Here is a 19,305-nt window from a genome sequence, read left to right as displayed (position 1 = left end):
CCTTTCATTGTAGAATTTATTTACTTTTTTTGGTCACATGGATGGGGGACTAAATACAAATGTGATAATGTTGACAGAAGCAGAAAAATTGCCGGTATCCTTAAAACCATTGTGGCTGCAGCTTACATCAGTGGTTAAACTGAGGGAGCTATTTCTGTGTTTACCATTTGTGTGGGGATTTCTTTTTTTGGCTTGTTTGTTTTTTCTTCTTGTGTTGCATAAGAATCATCTTAGAAAGCCAGGCAAGCCTGTAGATATTTTTTTCCAATGTAGGTTCTAATATGTGGAATTTTAGGGTTATAAAAAGTCCTCACAAGTGGTGAAGTGTTCAGAATCTGTTGAAGAGCAAGAGCAAGTGAAAATGAGGGCGTGGGGGTGGGGAGTGCAGTGGTGGCTGCACCGAGATCAGTTACTGCCACCAGCAGTAAAGGTGTGCAGATGGGCACGATCTGCTCTAGGGCACATGCAGAGAGCAAGAGGCACATGAACCTGCACTCAGACTCACTGTTGGGTCCGATTTTCTGTTCCCTTTCCTGTGTTTGGTTTGACAGTACTGCAGCATGGCTGGGGCGTTGAGTATTTCAAATGAGATGAGGGTATTTTCAGATGACTTTGCAGCTGCTATGTCTGAGAGGGCTGCACTTCCTTTATTTGAATATCAAAGCTGTAATTTCAGTAATTTGAAACTTTTTGGTGCTAATTGTATTCTTCTGACAGATTAGTAAAAATACTTCAGGACTGTGTAGCTGTAGTGGAATTTATTACACCAAGTATGCTTGAAGAAGGGTTGCAAACTGAAGGTGATTATCTCCCCCTCCTCTCTCCCTGCAAGTAGTAGTCTGAAGTATCTTTCATCTCCTCATTTTGAACCCATTCTGCAACATCTTGTTGCCACTTGCATTTGCTCAGTGAGTGTTATGGTCTGAGCATGACTGTGAATTTAATGTGGAACTTCTAAGGGAACTTCTGCCACGGGAGTGTTTTTGTTGTGGTTGCCTTTAGTTTGGAAACAAGCAAACAACAGCAGCGAGAAGGAACTGTCCGATCTCACAGATTGTCATCTGTTGTTGGAAAAGTCAAATTAAGCTATAACCAACAGAAGGGTTGGTTATATGTTTTGACCCTCCAAGGATGGTTGCTTATCTTACCTATTTCATATGGGGAATTTTAGGGAGGAAGAATAGAAAACTGAAGATGTGGAAAATGGATGTTGAGAATGGGGAAGAGGTATTGAAAGGTGGGCTCATGTGGACATGCAGTAACTTCTTGTTGCTCTTGAAAATTGAACTTGTGGTTTATTCTGAAAAACTGGCTGTGATTGAAGGGGAAGCTCACAGTTCAGGGAAGCACTGTAAAGAAATATTCAAGAAGAAAAGGAAGATAACTGTGTTTGTCTTCCTGATGAAATGCTTTTTGTAAGAAATGTAGTAGTTGTCTTGTAGTAGTTACGAGCTACTTCGGTAAACGAGACAAAATCGTGTAATATCAATTTGTATCCTAATTAGCTGCAAGTCTCATTTTAGACTTGAGTATTGTGTTGCAGTTGAGAATGCTGTGCTGTGTTGTTGAAGGGGAACATGGAGTATTACACTGAGGCCGAGCTGGATGGATTCCTGTCTCGTGCACACATTGCCAGGATTAATGTCTTGTTACTGGAATACACAGGATCCAAATACTTGCAGTATGAATGATACCCTCATTGTAACTCACATGTTATGTATAAAGTAAGCCAGAGATTTTGAGGTCTCTGGCAAACTTCTGATTTCTTCTTTTTTTTTTTTTTTTTTTAAAGGAATCAGCAAAATGATCAAATTAAGATCATAGTTTGTTATTTTTAGTGGAATGAGGAACCTGTTGTTCCTCTTTCTGTCCTGCAGATGAAGAAACCAGAGTATGCATGTGTGTGTTAAACCTGCATTTAGAGGAGGCTGACTGCTCTTAAAGCAGATGGAACCTAATTTTTTTGATTAGTATTGCATCCACCATGTTAGAGAGAAGCTGCCTATAAAAAGGCAGTGAAGCTACTCTTTGATGTTGTAAAGGCTTTGTTCAGTACTGATTAGAAGATGGTGAAGATCTTCTGTGGCAATTTGAAAATTAAATGGAACCATTTCTAATTATGCAGCGGCAGACATCTCTGCAGAGAGAAGACAGCAGTTCTCGTGTCTGCTTCAGCTGTTCAATGGGAAAGAAAGTGCTCAATTTTGAAGTGCTTGGTAGTAATTGTATAGAAATTTATAGAAAATATTTTCTTTCCTTTTGTTATTGCTGTAGGAGATGTTCTTGGTTATATAATTGAAAGTGGTAGAAAGCTTTACCCTGAAACACTTTAGCTGAGACAATAAAGCAATAGAGGAAAAAGAGAGAAGTTGATTATTGTTTTGAAATGGCATTGTAAGGAAACCAGCTTGCCTTGAACTTACCCGCCTTTTGACTGGCTGACTACGGGAAGAACATTTAAGGCCAGATTGTGTCTTTTGGAAACTCTTAAAATGAGTCCTAGAGCTGTGATAGAATACAGTATCTTGGATTTTAATCAGGATAGAATAGCTTGTTTCTCTCCTGCTATCTCATTGGGGTTGGAGGGGGAAATTACTTTTGTTTTTCTCAATGGACAGCTTTTGTTTGTTTGTTTTTAAGCCTTTTTGAAAGGAAGGTTGTGGCTGGATGGGTGGACAGACTGGTAATAGTATCTTATTACACCTAAATGCAAATGTGCCAGAGGCATGAAAACATGGGGGTTGATTGACAACAGAAGATGAAAAAGATGGGTATCCCTGAAGGTGTTTTTTATTTCCTAGGTTAGCATTCTAGAGTTCATAGGTTTGTATCAAAGGTTGTAATTACTACAACACCTATTACCCTTATGAAGTGATCAACTTTGAAATGGAGCCATAATAAAGTCTTTCTATTTTTGTGCGCTGTGGAATCTGACCTTTTCTCCCTCCCTCATTTTGCATTTAAAACAAATGCTGTTTTGCAAATGGCTGTTACAAATCCCATGGAAAGAATTTTGCCAGGTAAATTCTATGGCAGCCCTTGGAAAGGTGTTGAACAGTATTTTTTTTCTTATCCCAGAAGAATATCCTAGTTTATGTTTGCATCTGTTGGTTTATTGTGGGATATACTTTGAAGGAAGAACAAGTCTATCAGTAGTAAAATAGTCCGGGAAACTTTTTTATTACTGTTACTCTGTTCACAGGAAATTCCAGTTACTGCACTGATGCTGATATTAAAATGAATATTGGAAACACTAATGAAATAAATAAGAATTATTGGCTCGTCCTCTTAAGTACTGAATGAAAAGATTGTTTTGCACTTAGTGTTTCCATTGCAGGACTTCAACACAATGTTTCCTGTCCAGGAGTGACAATGATCAGTTTGGCTGTAATAAGGAAGCATTTGGCTGAACAGAGGGGGACATTGGGCAAGAGGGATGATGCTCAAGAATCAATGGTTCCAGGGGCTGCCTTGGCCAGCTCCGTTCTACTTTTCTGCTCACAGCTTTAATTTTTGTCCTGTGCCTAGACTTTTACATTCTAATGAAGTAACACTTAGTAAGTCAAATATTTGAGTATTTGGGAGAACTACCGCTCTAGGTTGCTGAGTGGGAAAAGAAAGCATGTGAGGTTTAGGTAAGAAAATGCAGCGTGCTGTGGAGTGCTGGAAAGCAATTGAAAGTTGTTCATTGTATTGGTGTTGTGGTAGTCTGAGGGCTGGCAAAAGCTGAATATATTTTGTTAGGCTATTTTAAGGGATGTGTAACTGCATGCTTAGTTGATGGCTGAAATAATAAAAGTCTTTGGGTACCAGAGCAAAGTCAGAGCAAGGTTAAGCTATAAAAATTGAGGTATTGCAGTGAATACCAATGATGGTTTCCCAGCATATGTAATTTTTCATGTCTGGCTATGGGAGAGGTATTTCCCACCCACCTCCCAGCAATCAAATAAAACCTTACCAGCTGTGTGTCTCTGTTGTTGCCCCCTCCCCCCAAACACCAAAAAAACCCCAAAACCAAACAACAACAACAAAATCCCACCAAACACAAAACCAAAAGCTCAGCTAGAAAATCAGAAGCTGAGTCTCTGGGGCAGTGTATTGCTGAATAAGCTCTGATGGAAGCTCTCCTGTTATTTCTAGCTGTACTCTATAATTTGCCTTTTAGGACATTCTGGTGATGCTGCACACTTTCTGTAATTGCACAAGATCACACTAAACTAATTTCTACCAAACATCTTCTCTTAGTCTTTTCTGATAATCAGCACCTGTGAACATGGAGTATTCAGCCAAAAGAGCAGCTGTATTAGCTATTGCTCTAGGAAAATGGATGTGGTTTTATTTAAGCTGTCACCATTTATACAATCTGTAGTAAAGGTTTTTACAAATATGTGATTGACAACCTATATGATCACTGTTGGTTTCCATATTTCCATTTGAACATCTAAATGTTAAATCCAGAGAAGCTACTTTGTTGGATTCTGTTTGTACAAAGGTCGGCACGTCCTGGGATTTGAGATCATATTCCTCTTAAGGGGGAGAACTCTGATTCTGGGTAATATTTGAAGTTACGTGCTCTGGGCTTTTTTAGTAAGTATTGTGTAAGTAGCTTGTATTATGCTCAGTTGTTCCCACAGTTGTGAGGGCAATAAATACACTGTGAGTTCTAGGGTTATCCTCTGCATAAATGCCTTTGGTTTACGCAACATGCACTTCATTAAAACATTATCTGATTTTGTGCCTGTTTTTACACTGGGGAAGAGAGGTAACCCTAACACTTCATTTCTTGCCAGTCTGTTGGGGAAGGGTGTCTAGTGTAGGCCAAGAGATTAGGTTTTGCATTGTTTCAGCTCTCTAGATTATTTTTTTTTGGAGTTTCTAAGAATAATTTAAAAATAAAGAAGGAGCCTTTTCCAAAGAAGCTGTTTTGTCCTTGTCCACTTAACTTTAGGTGAGCCCTGAATGTCTAGTAGATGGCAGTGGAATGAAGGCAGAAGTTATCCCCAAAAAGGGTTCAAGTTACAAAACCCAAAGTTAGAATATTACTCTGTTTTAATGTGGCACCGTTGCTGTGGATTTAGTTGTGAATCCAGGGATTAATTTGGGTAACTGAAAATTTTACAGACTGGTTGCATATAACACTAAATTCTAAAGAATGATGCAGTGGATAGTGAAATAAAATTATATTGCTTTGTTCTCTGATATTAGAGAGCACTTCCTAGCCTGAGTTGTTTCAGGTTTCTGCTTTTGCCCATAGGCTATGTTGCCTAAGAGTTCCTGTTTCACACAGCCTCACCTGGTGACCTGGCTGAGGGAAATCTGATCTGGGGTGGTGTCAATGACTGCAAAACAAGAAGTCAGTCTTCTAAAAGTTACAGCACGAAGAGCTGTCCTAGTCCTCATCATTGTACAGAATAAATCCTTAATGCTTCTTTGAAGAGCATTGGAGAGTGTTTTATATCTTTATTTGTCCAGAGAGAGGGAAATTAAAATCTGCATCTTCAGGGCTAATTTTCTCTCTGTATCTCTTTTACAGCTATCGAGTGCAAATCCTGTGTATGAGAAATTCTATCGACAGGTATGTATGTTCTGAAAGAACAGACCTCATTTGGATTTTAAAGAATTTATATTCTTTTGCTACAGGCTCAGCCTGGCCAACAGTGTATAAACAAAAAAGCTCAAGAAAAATTATAGTGCTTTAAAATGTATTTTTATAGTAGCTAACCCTTAGGTCTGAGCTATATTGGTATAAATTTAATATTGGTTGTAAGAGGACCCTTATTTTAAGGGAGCTGCTAGGTGTGTATGACATACATCACCTGACAGTTCTAACAGACTGTGAGGTCTTGGTATGGAGCAAATTCTTTAAAAATGCTGTATTAATATAGTCTTTGTTGCTTTTTACAAGTGAAGATGAATTTCTTGCGTTTGTAGCTCAGTTAGCATCATGTAAGACTTGTATCTCACTCAGAATATCCCCAGAGTTGATCACAGGATATTGTAAGGAGTGAAATTTGAATAGAAGGCCACTGAATGTGAAAAGAGTGCAGTAGTTCTTGCAGCTTCACTCAACAGATGCAAAAATGATGTAAAAATAAAGAATACATATAAATAAAATATTAGAACATAAATTTTATTTTTGACTTGTCTTCTATATTTTGACCCAGCTATACTAAGGTGTCTTAATTCCTATAAATACAACTTTTTTAAAAAAATAGCTGTTTCACCTATTCTATAATAGCAGTATTTTCTGTCACGTATATAATGTATTTCATTCTACAAATGTAATGTAAAAACTTTCAAGAAAGTTAAACTACATGACTGTATAAAACAATTAAAAATAATTTAGTTTTATAATAGACCTGATGAGTAATTGATGAACCCTGTAAAAAGACAACCTCATAGGAAGGTTTTTTTTCCTTTGTGCAACTGGTGATGTTCCTGTCTTTGTCCTAAGACAGGTTACAGTGTCTATGGCTTCCTTATTTAGGAGCTTCTTTTGTGTGTCAACATCAGAATGTAAACTTATCTGCTGGGGAAGGAACAAGGCTGTGATTTCTCTCCATGCTCTGTTTTTGGATTGTGCTTAGAGGATTAGTCCCATTATCAAGTGCAAAAAACAGCAGTTCAAATGTATCAGCCTATGATGCCTGAAAAATCTGAGCTTTCCATTGTACTTCAATAAGGGCTTTTCTCCACTGCAGGAGAGTAGCAGATTTAAAATTGCTGAACAAGAAGAGAGAGTTTACCTTGATCTAAGTTCAGATGGCTTCTGGTGGCTGAAGGAGAAAGTATCATCCTCACAAAGTTTTCCTTTAGATGGACAAATCCACTGTGTGTTTCTCTCTAGGCATTGGATTAAAAACCTTAGGAGAGTCCCTTATCATAAGATATCATTGTAAGGGCACAAGAAAAGGCTGGGAATGATTGTTCTGCACATTGTGTTTCCTAGCTCAGTCCTTCTGACTCTCACTGTCAGGTACAACCTTTGCCATATGCCTGTCTGTCTCTTCCTCCTGACAAAAGTTGCTTAACCACTGAAGTGTGGAGCAAAAGCTTGGATAAAGAAACTGAATTGAAGCACAAATGTGATACTGGTTCCTAAGTCAGTATCTTCCATTTGTTGGAATACTGTGAATCCTAGTGAAACTGGAGCACTATTTGTTGTCCAGCGGTTTCAGTAGTGTACAGGAACAGGGATTCCTTAAACATGATGTTACTGTTAGTGAAGTGGTGCCAATATGGATTTGTTTTCCAGAGGATTATTTTTCAGACTTGCTCAGATGAACTGTTTGCTGCAAGCATTTTTCCTAAAGAGGAGCTTTCAAATGTGTCTAAAGACTTCCAGTTCCGCTAGGGAGCTTTGCCCTTCCATTTCTCAGATAAGGAGATGACAGCTTTCAGAACAGAAACATTCAAAAGACATTCCCCACTTTGTCTTACTGCGCTGGTGGAATGTGCTTTTATATGAATAAATTCATCACCTGAAGCAGCTCTGATGCTGAGCACACTTCCAGTTCTATCACAAACTTAAAGGGATTCATCTGGCAAAAGGTGTGTTGTGAGATGGGTGTAAATCCTGGCCTTTGTACTTAGAATGAGATTGGAATCTCAACTTTTCAATAGGGACTCTGTTCTTTCAAATAAGTATTTTTTTGTTTAACCTTTTATAGACTGACTCAAAGCAGGGTGAGGTTAAAGCATAGTTTTAAATACGTGTCATAAAGCACTAGGAAATTACTTAATCACATGATGCAGTGCAGCAGGGAAGCAGTGCTGAATTAGTGATGAATCCTGAGCTGAAGCACTTCTCCCTGTTACCTTCTGACCTAATCACGTCAGATATGTTTGTAACTTCTGATAATTCCTGGTCCTACAAAAGACAGGCTGTAACAAGGGAGTTGTTGGCTGATGCAGCTGTGGAAACAGCTTCTTGCATATCAGGGAAAAAGCTCTGCCAAGCTGGTGTATAACTGACCAGCACCAGCAATCATCCCAGTGCAATAATCAAACATAAGTACCCCCACCCCAGCATTCAAGATTGAGTAATTTGTAAAGAAATGGAAATCAGCCCTTTAAAAAAAAATAGTTACAAAATAGTTTAAAAATTTAGATAATTAATTGCACAAAAAGAAACTAGATCAGTACTGGGTTAAGTAAGAATCCTGCTTAAACCCCTTAAAGTCACCTTCCTCTGGCTTGGACTTGGGGAAATAAAAAGTAAACACAGCTGATACTGTGGTGTTTTGTGACATTCTTGAACGAGAAGTCCTAGGCTGGAGGTTTTCTGAGTAGATGCCAAGATTGTTGTGTTCACTTATGTGCAAGATCAACTCTGCTATTTGAAAAGGGGGTTTGGCGACTTTGTGCCTATAGATGAACAGCTCTCCTGTAACTCAATTAGCCTAATTGCTAACTGTTTGTAACCTTATTGGCCTGACCAGGGCATCCTCAATTACGGGAAAAACCCTCTCCTAATTAAAATCATACCAGTTATGTTGAAAACAAAAGATGTTTTCACTTTCATATTAAATTATGCTTTTGGGATTGCTTTCAGAGTGTTTTGTTCCCTTTCAGAAGTGTTGACAGACAGCTGCTGCAGCATTCTTTCCAAATGATAAATTCCCCACAGTCTTTCAGGAGCCAGTTCTAATCCCATCTTGGGAAGCTGTTAGCTTTGAGCACCTTGTGTATGCTGCACCTGTGAACTTGGGCAGTTGGTCTTGTGTTCCAAACACAATATTGAATATATAGTGCAGTTAGCAGCAGCAGCAGTGTACCTGTGGGATGTAGTAAGGCTGACAGTCTGAATTGACTGAAGATACCCTTCGTCCTGTTTTCCATCCTGTGCCCTTTTTGAGGATCCTTTTCTTTAGGGTCTCAAGGACTCTCTGCTCTTCCTCTCTTGCCCTTGTCCTTACATCACCATGTAGGTGATGTAAATTTTCCTTCTTTCTTTTCCCACTTGAAGGGTTTAGTTTAAGTACCATTTCTGCTTAGGAACTTGAATAACTCTGTATTTTAATGATCTCCCTATTGATCCAGGGAGAAATTTGTGCTGGTTGGTATTCTGCCAATATCATCAACTTCTTCATTGTGTAAGTTTCGTTTTGGGGAGTAAGTATTTCCTTTTGCTGTGGTGGTAAAAGTATCTTCAAAGCAGAGCCTTCTTTTTCAGACCCTAACAGTAATGAATGGAGAGATGGACAGTGAAATGTAATAAAACCCTGGAGTTCTCTGTTCTTAAAAATCACATGTTTTGATGGCATCAGGAAGAAAAGCCTGTGATTAGGAAGGGCTAATTAGATAGGTTCAGAAGATCATCCTCAAAGTGACTTTTAACTTGAGTATTCTTCTTTGACAGCTTTTTGAGAGCCTGTGTAAAGAGACTGCATCAATTCAAAAGCTAGTTTGTCATGTGAGGGTTTTTTTCTTCCCCAGGTTGACTCTGCTAATGCTGGAAGAGTATTAGCTTCTGATGCAGCTGTTTTCCTGAAAAAGTCTGGATTGACAGATTTGGTACTTGGAAAGGTATTTAATGACAATTATTTACTTTATTTAATTACCCTCTCTTCTTGCTTCAGTTAGTATCCTGTTTAAATTAAAATACTTAGTAGTACTACAGGATACATGATCTTCCCTAATGTATTTTCAGTTGTTCTATCCAATAGTTTCCAACTTCAGAATCCTTGCTTATTCTACTATGTGTTTAGCTTGTGGTGGAAATTGAAGTGATATTTATATTTGTCATCACAAATAAGTGCTATCAGGGGAGTTAAGATGTGAACTTTCCTCCAAGAGGCCATTGTAAATGGAGGGAGGACTTGCCAGCTTCCTCTCCGTGCTGTGAACACTTTGTCTCTGTTATTTTTGTGTTTTAGATTTGGGACCTAGCTGATACTGATGGCAAAGGTATCCTGAACAAACAGGTATGATTATTTATGTGGTGTATGACTCTAACCATTACCCAGCCTTGAAACAACATGAAAGTTGAATTTTTTTGGTTCAGGAAAGCAGTTTTTCTAACAGATTTTTCTAACAGATTTTTCTGATTTTAACTGGCTATGTAATTCCCCTTAGAGTGGAAGCTACAATAAATTAAACAGCCTTCAGCTGCCTCATCAGCTTTTCTCCAGGTTGTAAAATGGGCTGATGTGTAGCTGTGCAATCTGCTGAGATGTAATTTAAGGTTTAATGTACTGTATTTACTAAGAAGGTGACTTTTTCCTTATAATCTTGTAGGAAACAATGCAGAAATTAAAATTCTTGTAAAATCTTCAAAATTCTTATTTCTTTGATTTTGGTGGACTTGACATTAGTACATTATTTTTGGAGTTGTCCTTCCCAAGGTGTGGCAATGAGCAGTGTGGGGACAGACTTTATCTCAGTACTGCCACCACAAGCTCTAATGTGTGTTGCTGTTTGATTTGAAACATAGTTCCTTAAATAACAGTCCCTAGAGAGGGAACTGCTCTTCCCATGGTAGGAAGAGGAGGAGGTTGTAATGCCTACCAAACAATTTTGGGGTGTTTTGGGCTTCTTTTGGTTCATTTTTCTGTTTTCCTCCGCTTCCATCAACCATGTTTGGGATCAGCTGAGTTCCTCCAAGATAAATGGCTGTAATTGCACTTCAAATTTGCACTGTTCTGTCATAGAAGAACAGAGTGCTGAGAATGACTACACTGGCCAGGAAGTTACCAATTTCTTGGAAAATTAATTGCAAAATTTGTCTTGCTGGAGTAATCCAGCAGTTGTTGGCTGCTGCTTTCTGTCATTTTCTGACCCCCTTTGAAGCCATGTGCAACTTTTCATATATACAGCAATACTAGAAAAGCTCTTAATTCTTCTGAAATTTTAGGGTTTTTTTAAAATTATATTTTTATATAATAAATCCTTCAAAATTTCTCTTTTTTCCCTGTAGGAATTTTTTGTGGCTTTGCGACTTGTAGCGTGTGCACAGAATGGATTGGATGTTTCCCTGAATAGTCTTAACTTGCCTGTTCCTCCACCAAGATTTGTAAGATTTCTTTTTTAATTGAACGTATTAGTAAGAACTGCTTTTAAGTGAACAATTAGAAGGGTTTGATACAAACACCAAACACTTTAGAGGGTGATGTTGTAGGGCAGTGGGGCCCTACAACAGGGAAAAATCAAGCAATGTGGAATAAGCTGCTACATGTTCTAGTGGGCATTTGAATATAAAATCGTGTATAATTTGAAGATATGTGATATTTGTTCTATTAGTGTTTTCCTTAATGGAATAAACATTTCAGATTTTTTGCTCTAAATTTTGGTATGAATGACTAAAATGCAGTTCTGGCTTTGAGAAGCACCTTCTCAAGTAAGGGGGTGGTTTTGCAAAGTCAGAATCATTTCTCTTTTAATGTGTTTGGTGGTTTTTTTCCTTGTTTTTCCTTAGACTGATACTAGTAGTCCTTTGCTACTCAGTGGAACAGCACCAAGTGATCTACCATGGGCTGTAAAGGTAAACTAAATGTTAGCTGTTAGCTAGAACTGTTACCTGCTTTGCAGGAAAACATGTCTTTCTGAGAAAAATCTAATGCTACATTTCTAAAGTATCATAGTTACCATTCCTTTCAAATCTGTAATTGGGCTAATCAACCTAATTTAATGAGAACACTTGACCCTTGGGAAATCTCTTCATGTTTAGAAATTTAAAATAAAGAAAAAAAAAAAGGGTTTGTTACCTGAAGCCATGAAAGTAATTGAAGAAGAAATCTCAGAGGGTTTTGATGAGTATCTGACTTAAAAAGAATATCTTTTTGATGTTTTCTTATAAGCATCAGGAACTGCAATGTGTGTTTATTAAATAAAAGTTCACACTTGTGAAAGAACTACTGCTTCTTAGGCTATGAGTGTGACTGTTAGCATAAGTAATATTTTCTTTTGCCCCTGCAGCTGGAAGACAAGGTCAAGTATGATGTTATTTTTGACAGCCTAAATCCAGTGAATGGACTGTTGTCAGGGGATAAGGTGAAACCTGTGCTCCTTAACTCAAAACTGCCAGTAGATATCTTGGGACGGGTAAGAATATCTTTCTTCTTAATTGTCAGTTGACAAATAATATGTGTGCTGCACTCAGCAGTACCTGTTTTTCAAACTAAAGATTTTTAGTGATGAGCCTAACTATTAAATAAGATCTTAGGAGTGCAACTATTAAACTGAAAAATAAAATTTCTTTTGCTATTTGGATAGATCACCTCCAACTGCAGTGTATCAGTTAACACTTGGGTCAGGGCAGGGTGCCTCTGTCTCCAATTTAAGAATCTCTCTGCTTTTGCATGGTTTATGTGAATTTACATTGCTCACTGAAAACTAATGCTGTTAATCTTAATAGAATTTGAGACATGGTAGAGGGAGGCTGTTCTCACATTTGTTTTTAATGAGGTTTTAAGTAGGAAACTGCAGCAGTTTGGTCAAAGATCCCTATATTCTGCTTTTTATTGGTAGGTGTGGGAACTGAGTGATATTGACCGTGATGGAATGTTGGATCGAGATGAGTTTGCAGTTGTAAGTATCTTCTACCTCTTGGGCTTTTGAAAGCCTGATGGCAGGGTTTAAAATAGATGCACTGTGTATTAATTTATGACTGTGTGGTTCATTTATTATCTTTATTTAGAGTCCTTAATCAAGTTTTACTGCTGTTTAATGTTTCTGTCAATTTGTTAAATGTTTCTCAGTACACAGCAGTAACTTTCTTTGTGGGTTAAATGAGCCATTAAAAACTTACACCTGAGATCTGCTGTCCCATGAGACACTGAGTGTTTTCAGTGAGTTTTACCTTAACCTTCAGTATTTATAGAGCTTGAATGCCTCAAGGTATCCTTGAGGAAAGTTCATAGTAAGTTAGAATTTTAACACTATTAATGCCAGGACTGATGAAATAATGTAAGAAATGCTAAATAAGAGAAGGCCACAACAAAAGAATTAGCTGCTAAGTGGAGCAATTTGTGGAAAAAATGGTGATAAAGTGTTTGAAGTCTTCTTTCAAATAAAATTCTACAAGTACTGGTGCAAGCTTGGAGAATTATTTTAATGTTCTAAAAGATATTGAACTTCACTTGCTAAGCACTGAACCTCAAAAGAAAGTAGTAACGAAAAACACAATTTAGGAGGCAATGAGCTGCATCAGTTGAGGGGCTTGTAAAGGGTAAATGTAATGAAAAAATGCTACAAAGTTATTTGTTAATTAATTCTTTCATCTCTCTCTATATATGTATATATATTTCTAATATCTTTATATCTACACCCCCTTTTTTTCTTGTTCAGGCCATGTTTTTGGTATACTGTGCTTTGGAGAAAGAACCAGTGCCAATGTCCTTGCCTGCAGCTTTGGTGCCACCATCCAAGAGAAAACCTCTCAATGTTCCAGGAGCAATGCCATTAATTCCATCTTCCACATCCACCAAAGAGTCTCATCAGTCCTTGCCACCTGTAGGCATTTTAGCTGCCAAAGCACCATTAACACAGGTACAGTTCTGAAATTACTGGGGATTAGAAGATTTCTGCTCTTAATGCTGTGCTTCAGGGGCTGCCTGTATGAAGAGTCTTGATACAGGTTTTTAATTTGCTTCTTGCCCTGTTGATTGGTTTTGGGAGGCTGATGGGAAGACCAGATGAAGAGGTGTAAAATTTGCACTGTTTTACTTTTTCTAGATGTCTTCAGATCTAAACAGTTGGATAAAAGAATATTGTTTAGTACAGATTTTGAAGACATTTTAAAAACAAATTATTTCAAGCTCAAAAAATGTAGTAGTCCAGGTACATATCTGCAGAGCACAAGTCTTCTGGCTGAAGACTGATTTGAATAAGGACAAGTTCTCAAAACAAATTGTGGCAGTCATGTTATATGTGTGCATGTGTGCAGTTTGGAGAAGACATGAATTAAAATGGAACAGATAAATGCAAGCAATGAGAAAAGTAAACAAAAGGTCCAGTATATCCACCTAGACACAGGAGATTTGATTTTTGTTCTGAATGTGATTATTAAGCAACTTGATGCTTCTTACTCTCCCCAGGCATCTTATTTAGTCCTCATCATTTTAGAGACCAGAATTTGGGAAATGTCTTTCCAAGCAGATTATAACTTATTCTATTAAAACTAAGAAAAAAAAATTGGTGAGGGTATTCGAGGTCAGAGCTGTGGTACTTAATGCATCAAATGCTGCTTGGACATTTGGGTACCCTTATTTGAGTAAGAAACTGGCATCTTAATTTTGGAAGTGCCAAGGTTTTAATCAGTGCCATTCTGAGTGAGTTTGTATACAGCACCATTTGGGAGTCATCTGTTAACTGGCTGTGTGCACTGAAATTAATTGGCATCCATACATGCACTGGAAGCCATTTTCACTCAAAAAACCCCAAAACATCTTTATATTAGCTGAGTGTTGTGAAAAGTTGCTCAAGTAACAGAAATGTCTCTAATTCCCATCTTTACCTTGTTCAGATGTAAATTCTTCAATTTAGAATGTGCCAGCTGTTAACGACCTGGACTCGGGCAGCTCTCCAGTCCCTCCAGCTAAAGCTCCCCAGCTGTGTAAAGGGTAATAAAACTGATAGAGCCAGACAGTCAGCAGGACTGTGACTGAGCACAGTGATGAGGGAGCAGATCCAGCCTCCATGGGATGCCTTTACTGCATAGGCAAAGAGGCAGAGCAGCACCAAGCAGCCTTGGTGCTTCACTGAGGGAAATGCTTCACTTCTACTTTGGACTTGCTTGAGGATCTCTGCATGTCTATTTTGGAGGATAAAACTGGTTCATGAACTAGGCACCTGTATCACTTTTTTAAAAATCTTTGCTGTAGTCCTTGAATTACGTAACTCTGAACTGGAAAACAGAGCTTGCCTATATCTTGCCTATATCTTAGTATTGTGGTTTTGGTTTTTTCCCTTCCATCCTCAACCCCCTTCAGTGGGTTGTATCGCCTGCAGACAAAATTAAGTACGATGAGATCTTTATGAAAACTGACAAGGACATGGATGGATTTGTGTCAGGTGTGGAAGCCAGAGAGCTATTCCTGAAGACAGGACTGCCTTCTGCTCTCCTTGCGCATATCTGGTAGGTTTTTCTCCCTGTGACAGCTGTGTAGATGATGGCACCGTTCTCACTTCTTGCTATGCAGACATTTCTCAAAGTGAGGTTTTTGTATATAATAGCATGGCCTTTGTATATTCAGTGGTAACTTACTTGCTTCTGCTTTGGGATAGAAATGGGTGGAAAACAGGTTTGTCTGAACACAGATTTTTACAAATACTGCACTTCAGCTATCCCTGTGTAGTTAAGACATCATAAGATCATACATCACAGGTATTTAATCACTGCTCCTACCCATGTACTGGGAAAGGGAATTGTTTCTATAAAATTGTTAGCATGCAAGATTTATGTCCCATCCCAATGTACGTCTTGTCTTCCCTTTCTGCTATGCATTCATTTAGCATTACAGCAATGCCTTCATGACACTCACAGCTTTTTTAATTCTTTCCCCACGATGTGTTGTTGCAGGGGACTCTGATAGGAACAACTTTTTTCTTCCAAGTTATGGTTAACACAACCTCTAATTTAGGAGAATAAGAAAAATGTGAATAAACTTGTGTTGGCTGTGAAGGTGTTGCTAGTGATCTGCAGCCTTGATCGTGCCTTTCACCAGAGCAGAGCTGTGGGCCTCAACAAGCAAAGTGAAAGTGGCTGTGCGTGTTTGAGTGATGTTTCCTGTGTCTATATTGTTTTGTTTTAGAGAGGAGACACACATTAGCAATTTTCACATTTGTAAATGACAGCAAGTACCCTAAATAGGGCTGTACTTGGAGAAATGAGGATTTTTTTTTATTTCATGTGCATCTCTGTACAGGGCTCTCTGTGACACCAAGGACTGCGGAAAGCTTTCAAAGGAACAGTTTGCTTTGGCTTTCTATTTAATTAATCAGAAGTTAACAAAGGGCATTGATCCACCTCAGGCTCTGACTCCAGAGATGATTCCACCTTCAGACAGGGGTGTCAGTTTACAGAAGGTAAGGATGGGTTTGGAATTTTTGATGTAAATCTCAAACAATGTTAACTTCAAAGGCTACACAAGAAGCAACCTCAAGTGCTGGCATACCTTAACTTTATCATAATATCAGGAAGAAAACAAGTCTTTGGTGCAAAGAATTGACAAAAAATTTCCATCTGTATTTCAAAATGAAGCTGTCATTTATTACACCTGCCAACCAAGCGGAGAGATCTTATGTTGGGAAAGCATTATTTTCTCTTTTAAAAGAATAATCCTGCTGTTGCCCTTTTAAAGAAATTTTAGTTTGCATCAGAAATGACATGCACAAATTCAGTGCTTTTCTCCTAATGTGTTCAGTTATCTTTTTCACATCCATCTTTTTTAATAAGTTTGGAAACAATGTGAACTAAAAGTTTAGAATTATATATTTGAAGTTTTAAAAGTAAATGGTCCTCCATTTTATACCTCACAGATAGTTTAGGTATCTCCATAGTCTGTTGGTTGCCATCTATCTTAATCTAGCAGTAAACTGTACCTCAGCAGTTCAGTTTGTAGTTAATCAGAGTGGTAGAGGTCATCACAAACTCTTACATGTTTTGCACATCATGAAGTCTGATGTGAGTTACCTTTTCTTGGTTGTGCAATACATTGACCTAATTCTACAACTTTCTTAAACAGAATGAAAAATTCACACCTGAAAAAACGAAACTCAAAATTTGGCACTACTTTTTTGAGTTTCTGTAACTGGTATCTAATTTGTTTTTACATTCTGTTTTTAAAAAGTAATTGCTTTATTTGCAACTCTACTAATCTTTTTTGTATGTTTGCTTTCCTTTCTATGTCTCTTTTCTAGTTTGGACTGTTTTTTCCATTCTGCACCACTCTGCTTTTCATCCTTATTATTCTGTCAGTTTGTTAACTCTGCTTTCTCAAGGTTAGAGAAACTTTGCTTTTCTAATATTTACTGTCTGTTGGTTTTATAATGAACATCCTTCTAAGACTCTCACATAGTCACTGAATTAGCTCAGCACGTCTCTCACGTGTCACCGTGTGTTGCGGCCTCAGGTTCTGCTGATTTCCAGTGCTGTTCATCTGGAATAACCCCAAGGTTCTCCCAAACCTCTGTGGCTCTTCCTGTTGCCTGCTTAAACCGAAAAGAGAAAACACTGTGTCTTCCTGGTGAAATTGCTGGGGAAGTGGTGGCAGAGTAGTGGCCCAATGTGGCATTTGGCAGTTGTCATTTGGATTAATACCCATTGGTTTAGTAAAGATATTGCAGAAAATGTAGTGGTTAGGGCACATTAGATGAGATCAGTGTTTGTTACTGCTGTTCTGTGGGTGTAAATTGATTTTATAAAACTCTTAAAGACATCAATGTGATTTTTATTTCATTACTAACTTACATGATGAGTAAGAATACTGTGTAAGAAGGTAAGTTAGCTTTCAATTAGCTCTGTAAATCCTTTACAAGAGGTTTTTTTTACTAAATTGAGCTGAACCTTCAGCTCATTTTGAGCTTTTTCAAAAGAGGTGTTCTCTTGTTGATATGAAAGAACTTTTTTGTCCAAGATTATTGCTCAAGATTTGATCTCAAAGGATAAAAACAGGAGGCAGAGATAGGCTTTTTTGGTTTTCTTGATGTGGTGTGGCTTACATTGTGAAAAAACCCCAAAAAACCAACTTAGGTGTCGTCTTCTGAATTGGCCAATATAAAGGTGGTAGCAGAAATATCAGTAAGTAAAATGGTATTCCATTGTGGTTTAAAACTTGTTGCTGTGTTTCTTTACCTAGACCTGTTTGTAGTCACCACTTGTATTACAAGCCATGAAAATTAAATGTTTATGTAAGGTCCTCTCAAAGAATTTTGATGGGAATTTCCTTTTATTATGACTTTGAGTTGAAAACTCAAAGTGCTGTTTACATGCAAGTTGCAGTGTAGTAAATGGCAGCCTATGGTTCTAACGTCTGTCCTTGTTAACAAGTATATTGAAACAAAAAAATGTTGGCTTTTATGTTCCTCCCCCCCACCAGTTCTCCTGAACAATTGAGAATAAGATTGACCTACATTTTCCTCAAGTTTGATGCTGGCATTAGTGTGCAGAATTTCTTTAACTGGTGAAAGAAGGAAGCCTGGAAAAAACTTTCCTTGCGGCTAATATTTCCATGTGTTCCTTCTATCCCTGTCCTAGGAGAAGTAAAAACTCCCATTGGAATGCCATGATCAGCTCTGCAAAACTCCTGTGTAATTCCTGTAGAGCAGAATTAAACATCATTGCTAGTTTGCCCATTTGAGAAGCTGTGCACTAACCAATTTAAGAATAACTGTATGGTTGGTTTTTAGTTGTTGTTTTTTTTTTTAATTCCCAGTTCATACCATTTGTGCTAGTAAAATATGCATGAATAGTCTGTAGCTCTGCAGAATAATATTCTCAGCCACAGTGTGCTCACAGTTTAGGTCTTCATGGCTCTTGGTTTTTTTTTTTTACTGTTTCAGAGTATCAGTCTGAGTAAGCACATGGTTAATAACGTCTTGATTAATCTGCAGAGAAACTTCAGCATTTAAGAACTTTTGTGTTATTTTGGGGGTATCACTTGTCTTTTAAAATTAGATATATATACTTGTCCTCTGAATGTTGTGTTTGTGCTGGATGGCTTTATTGAAGACTTGAAGGAACTGATGTATTTATAGGAGGTAGCTACATTGGCTGTTGCTTTCTAAGCATGCTCATGTTGTGACAAGGCATAGAAGAATAATTACAGCATTTGCTAATTTCTGTCTTCAGCATTTGTTCTCTACCCATTTATGTGTGCTTTTTTTTGAAACAAATAATTTGTATTGCAGGCATTGTCTTATAAAGATATTAAGTAAATGGGAACTCAATGGTGTAAGTTTCCCTGTGACTTTGTATTATCAAAGTTTCATTGAGTACTCTGGAGGTTCATGTTAAATGAGCTCAGTATCCTTTAAAGCCTTGCAACTCAGTATCTGTACTCTGCAACGTGAGGATCACCACGGTGAAGAAATACAAAAGTAGTGAGCAAACCTCTCTCAAATTAATTCCAGGAAACCAACCAAACGTTAGCTGTAAGATAAATCTAATTTTAGAACGAGTTCTATGGGGTTTTTTGTGTGATCAGGTAGTCCTGTGCTTTTGTGGGGGGTGTCTCCAAGGGTTTGCAGGAGACTGACTCTCTTTGAATTGAACTCTCTCCATGCTTTGGCTGTCTGCTGTGTTCTGCTGATACAGCATCTGTACTCTTGTACTCTTGGGGGGTTTCTGAGATTGAAAGTTTGAAA

At 37.9% G+C, this 19,305-nt stretch overlaps 1 protein-coding gene across 2 annotated transcripts in view; it reads left to right on the top strand.

The window, feature by feature from the left end:
* EPS15 (epidermal growth factor receptor pathway substrate 15) overlaps window positions 1–19,305 on the top strand; it is a 47,792-nt gene that overhangs the window by 1,609 nt on the left and 26,878 nt on the right. For both annotated transcript variants that reach the window (XM_082287381.1, XM_082287382.1), the window contains exons 2-11: window positions 5,534–5,575; window positions 9,439–9,528; window positions 9,879–9,926; window positions 10,919–11,014; window positions 11,417–11,482; window positions 11,917–12,042; window positions 12,469–12,528; window positions 13,288–13,488; window positions 14,931–15,076; window positions 15,867–16,026. In XM_082287381.1, the coding sequence (XP_082143507.1) occupies window positions 5,534–5,575; window positions 9,439–9,528; window positions 9,879–9,926; window positions 10,919–11,014; window positions 11,417–11,482; window positions 11,917–12,042; window positions 12,469–12,528; window positions 13,288–13,488; window positions 14,931–15,076; window positions 15,867–16,026 (1,035 nt within the window). The remainder of the gene's footprint in view (window positions 1–5,533; window positions 5,576–9,438; window positions 9,529–9,878; window positions 9,927–10,918; window positions 11,015–11,416; window positions 11,483–11,916; window positions 12,043–12,468; window positions 12,529–13,287; window positions 13,489–14,930; window positions 15,077–15,866; window positions 16,027–19,305) is intronic.

This window comes from Coloeus monedula (assembly GCF_965178545.1).
Source record: "Coloeus monedula genome assembly, chromosome: 9".
Taxonomy (NCBI): Eukaryota; Metazoa; Chordata; class Aves; order Passeriformes; family Corvidae; genus Coloeus; species Coloeus monedula.
Note: the sequence above shows the minus strand (reverse complement) of the source record. Positions and strands in the feature narration are given on the sequence as shown.